Genomic DNA, 5,223 nt, shown 5'->3' on the forward strand with positions numbered 1-5,223 from the left:
TAAATGCTAGTTAATTTGATTAATAGGTTTTTCTGAAGGAAATTAGTTTTGATTATTTTGTTTCTGTCGATTTGAATTTATATAGATTTATCTATGTTTGAATAGTCTGAAATTATGTTCAAATAATAATTATTTTATATTTTTATATAATTTTGAGATTTAATTCGGCCGAATGCTTTAGTATCTATTTTATCGGGCTTGGTATAGACTGGGTTTGACTTGAAAAACCCTTTCAGCCCACAGTTTTCATCCTCTGTTTGGGCCTCCATTGTCGATCAGCCCATATCACACACCAGACCTTAAATACAGTTCGGATATGCGGACGAGTATAATGAAAGGGGACGAGTATAATGAATCAATCAAGGGTGACTGTGAGTGAATTTCAACATTTAACGAGGAAGCCAGCCCTCAATCGAATTTCTTGAATTCCAAGATTTGTTGTTCTTTCGTTGAAATCCTTCTTTCTATTTTATCTCCCAATTTGATTTGGTTGTATCTTTTGCATCATTTGGGGCATACAAGTTCCGGTTTGACGAGGAGAAGGTATAATATTAGTTATTAGTCAAGGGAAGTGATGAACGCCAGCACTCCTTCGTCGAGTGCCGGAGGACCTGGATCGGCCGATTCGACTGCGCCCAGGAGGAACTCTAAGCGGCCCAAGTGTATTTTTCCTGTACCCGACCTCTGTGTTTTAAATTTCATTCGAATTTATGCTTCAAAGGTGTTGAACGCTGGTGGAAATCCCATTTTTAGCTTGGTTCTAAGAAAACTCTCTTTGAAGAATCAGTTGGTGTTTGGGCCTTGTAAACCAGTGAATCATATTGTTTTTCTCCTTATTTTGTTTAGAGAAGAAATTATGCCAAGGCCACGGGTATCGAGTGGAAGTCCTAACTACGTGGAAGGCCATTGCAATTTGCGAATGCGATGGCCATTCCTTAAACTCAAAATCCGTTGTGGCAATCGTCGCGCAGTTATTAACCTTCACTTTAGGTTACTTAGTTATAAGATGAAATAAAAGAATTTATCTTCCCATCCTTGTTCTTTAGGTACCTTCCATGAGTTTGGTGGTACCAGTGGACCATGGTGGAGTATTAGAGTTTAATTTAGTAAGAGGAGTCACTGACATAGTGGCATTAATAGATGTGTGCCCTTTGGTTTGGAGGAGATCTCTACCATTTAATAAAGCAATATGCCGTGAGGAGTTCTGGTGTGAAGCTACTACTTATGTGAGTAGTGTCATATGTCAACAAACTTCTGTGGAGTATTTTAGGAGTATTTTAGTTGTCATGTTTATTCTAAAGTATGGAGCTTCAATTTCCGACTTTGAAGGATTGATACAACTAATATCCGACTTTGAAGGATTGAATATAATTGTAAGAAGGTATTTATAAGATCGAGTGATTTCTGCGTTATTGAAATTTATAATTGGTGGTAATTGTACAAATCTTATAAGCCGTGTAAGTGCAACCAATCAAACATGTTTCGATGCTCTTCAACAATAATCTTTCCCAGAGTTTCACTATAAATTGAAACTCCCCGTAGCAGCACCAGCCATCAATTCATATCAATCGAAAAAGTGGCTTTGGTTCTGATAGAAATTATGAATCTGCCGTATTTTTATTAAAAAAACAATAGTTACTGGTCACTGCGCAACACTAAAGTTATAAATCATATAGAAGTTCAAGTGCTATTGTTTCGACTTTTGATTGTTTTTCTAGCATGGGCAATTGTTTCCCAACTGAATTCATAATGATTCCACATTCTTGTAATTTGTCAAAGTGAACTGTAAATCCAAGCCTAACATGTATATGGAAGTTTTTTTTTTATATCATACTTGGACTTCGAAATGGGTCAAAACCCTGCAACTTTGCCAAGATGGCAGGAAGTTAACAAGCGAATTCCAAATCTGTTAAACATAAAAAGGAAGGTCGTTGCCGTCATCGGCAAGATGTTTTGGTTGTCTGATCATTGATGACAATCATGTGAATATAGATAGTTTTGACATCTATAGGATATATTGTATAGACTTATATTTGATAATTTTTTTAAATTTGCTGACTTGGAAATTTTTAAAGTCTAAATTACTCAGCTATGAGAATTCAGATCGATGATGCAGATTTTTTGTCCTTTTCAATTATCGTATCCAGATTCAAGGTTTACCCAACAGGAACTTCCAGCATGCAAGCCTATTCTTACTCCTAAATGGGTAATTCTTTTATGTTTTGCGCACTGCTGTAATTCTTTGAACATTTAGAGATGTCAAGACTACTTTTCGCAAAATTTTCATCTTATGAGAGGCAGCCTAATGATAGTTTTAATGCTTTAGCGCACGCCTCTGACATGTCAGTCAGTCCGAGAAATATATGTGGTATATATGTTTGGAATCAATGCCCAAGAGTTGTATTTGCACATTGCTAGGGCATTAGCCAACAAAGGCTAACCAAAGGTCAAAAACCAACTTAATGGTATATGGGTTTTTGCAAACCATGGTTTTGAAACTCATGATCTTGTCTCGATTATCATGTTAAATCCTCTTTTACCCAATAATGGGTCATAATAGTACTTATAGTTTAATTGGAGAAATTACTTAAATGGTGGCTAAGCTCCTTCACATGAGTTTTGGGTGCAGGTTATATTGACATTCTTGCTTGTTAGTGTTGCCTTTGTTCCCATTGGAGTTGTCTCTCTTTTGGCTTCTCGAAATGTATGTGCTCATTTGATGTCATGCATCCTTATACCTGCCACCTGTCTCTTAATTTTTTTGGTAATTTTAAAATTGTATCTGCTACTAGGTTGTGGAAATTATTGATAGATATGAGACTGTTTGTGTTCCGGACAATGCCCAGAGTGACAAGATCGCGTTTATTCAAAGCCCTCAAGACAAAACCTGCAATAGGATCCTAACGGTGAGTTCCCAGTTGTACAACTCTTTTTTTGAAAAGAATACATGAGATTGACTATTGATCAAATAACATCAGGTTCCAAAGGATATGAACCCACCCATTTATGTTTATTATCAGCTGGACAATTTCTACCAGAATCATCGAAGGTGACAAGATGCAGTTTACTTAATTTTCTCAGTTTTTGGTAGAAATTATGATGTTCTATTGTTTACTTCTTGATCATAGGTTGAGAATCGGTTATTGGTTACATGATTTTTTTCCATTTCTTAAATCATATTTGTTTCTGAGTAATAGGTACGTGAAGAGCCGGAGTGATCAGCAGTTGAGAAATCGAGGAAGTGAGAATGATACAGATGCCTGTAAACCTGAGCACAGTACAAACAATATGCCTATCGTTCCTTGTGGTCTTATAGCTTGGAGTCTTTTCAATGATACTTATGGATTTGCTCGCAACAGCCAGCCTTTGAACGTTAACAAGAGGGACATCTCGTGGAAGAGCGATAGGGATCACAAATTTGGAAAAAATGTTTTCCCTAAAAATTTTCAGAATGGAACTATAAAAGGTGGAGCAACACTTGACCCGTCAATACCAGTGAGACACTAATCCTATTTATAACTATTTCTTTTGACTTGTCTTTATCTGGCAAGCACGACAATTTCCATGTTCATGGTAGAAAGTTTTGTTCTTTCTGTTCATGATGTGAATTTTTTTATTTTTCGGTAACAAAATATGACTTCTCAAGAGGCTAAAAATCTGTCTTGTGGATATTATGTTTCTGTAACAGTTAAGCAGGCAGGAGGACCTTATTGTTTGGATGCGTACTGCAGCTCTTCCAACATTTAGAAAACTTTATGGGAAAATAGAAGTGAATCTCAGAAAAGGCGACAAGATTAACGTGACCGTACAAAACAACTATAATACTTACAGCTTCAATGGCAAAAAGAAACTTGTTATCTCTACCGCTAGCTGGCTCGGAGGGAAGAATAATTTTATGGGTATCGCCTATCTGACAGTGGGTGGATTGTGCTTCATCTTGGCCATGATTTTTACTCTAATTTATCTGATCAAGCCAAGGTGCGGTATTTTTCCCAACCCAATTCCTGCTACACCAAACCTATCTTCTGTCGTACATCTGATTGTTTTACAATGAAGTATCTATTTTTTCTAATTATTTTGATCGCCAACTGAGATTTTAAGTATGGATGATAATTACTATATATATTAGTCCGAACAATATTTGCGGCTTTGCGCTGATTCAAAACTATGTGACTTGAATTTTTTAACATGTTTTCTGTCTCAGGCAACTTGGGGATCCATCTTATTTGTCGTGGAATAGGAATCCAGGAGGTCGCTAAATAGCCTACGAGCTCCGTTGTTTTAGTTCACTTGATTCAACCCCATATCGGGCTAGTCTTCTATAATTCGTACCTACTGGTATCTTATATGACTTGCTACGTGCGTCCTATTCTGAAAAACTTGAGATTGTATTTGTAACCAGATCATACATGAAAACGCATTGAAATGTAAATTTCTTAAATCTTTTATTGACTTTATATGTAGTTTTGGAGGAAAAACTATGTTCTCCTTGGAAATTTCCAGGGCAGGGGAAGATGAATCCACATCTTCAAGCCAAAGTAGACGATCAAATCTTAGTTTTGGAGGAAAAACTACATATAAAGTAATGACAGAGTCATTGACCATGTTTGTTTGAAACTCTCAAACGTAGATTTCTTGTCTTGGATATCATGAAAATTATTTCGACTAAATTTATGTAAAAACTGTTGCTGACGTATAGATAACTTGTTTTTTTTAAAAGACAGCAATCTATCCGCATTCAACACACAAGATGGATCACTGCACCGAGAAATTACGTTTGAAAACAAAACAAAACAAATAAATGATTGGGCAAGATACTATGCTGTTTCATCCTCCAGTTGCATGAGCCGAACACAGAACATGGAAACCGAGTTGTATGAGCCCCAGCCAATTGGCTTTTTTGACCCATCAGCCACCAGCACAATGTCGCCAGTTTTGGGGGTGGTCTGCCAATTATCCTATCAACGGCACCACTGTACACCACAGGGCTGCCATATTTGAATAGTTGAGTCTTTCCCTTTTGCCGCACAATCTTTGCAATGCCTACATACCAATTCCATCAATGAACTTATCATGTGGGAATGGGAACATGATTGGTAAATCACTAACCATTACAAGATAAACCTCATGCCTGCACATAATGGATGATGATAAGAATCGAAAAAACCAAAGTCATTTAAGGTCATCTCCAACCCAAAACTCTATTTAAAGCAACTCTACTTT

The 5,223-nt window shown here is 36.7% G+C and overlaps 1 protein-coding gene across 1 annotated transcript; it reads left to right on the top strand.

Annotated features, from left to right (window-relative positions):
* Positions 1–437: 437 nt before the first annotated feature.
* Positions 438–4,457, top strand: LOC140836851 (ALA-interacting subunit 3). The gene is made up of 8 exons (XM_073202703.1): positions 438–662; positions 2,148–2,206; positions 2,630–2,704; positions 2,793–2,906; positions 2,979–3,049; positions 3,198–3,495; positions 3,689–3,978; positions 4,205–4,457. Exons 1-8 carry the CDS (start codon positions 575–577, stop codon positions 4,257–4,259), a joined length of 1,050 nt encoding a protein of 349 aa, XP_073058804.1. The 5' UTR covers positions 438–574; the 3' UTR covers positions 4,260–4,457.
* The last annotated feature ends 766 nt before the right edge of the window (positions 4,458–5,223 follow it).

The sequence above is a fragment of the Primulina eburnea genome, chromosome 7, assembly GCF_022965805.1.
Source record: "Primulina eburnea isolate SZY01 chromosome 7, ASM2296580v1, whole genome shotgun sequence".
Taxonomy (NCBI): Eukaryota; Viridiplantae; Streptophyta; class Magnoliopsida; order Lamiales; family Gesneriaceae; genus Primulina; species Primulina eburnea.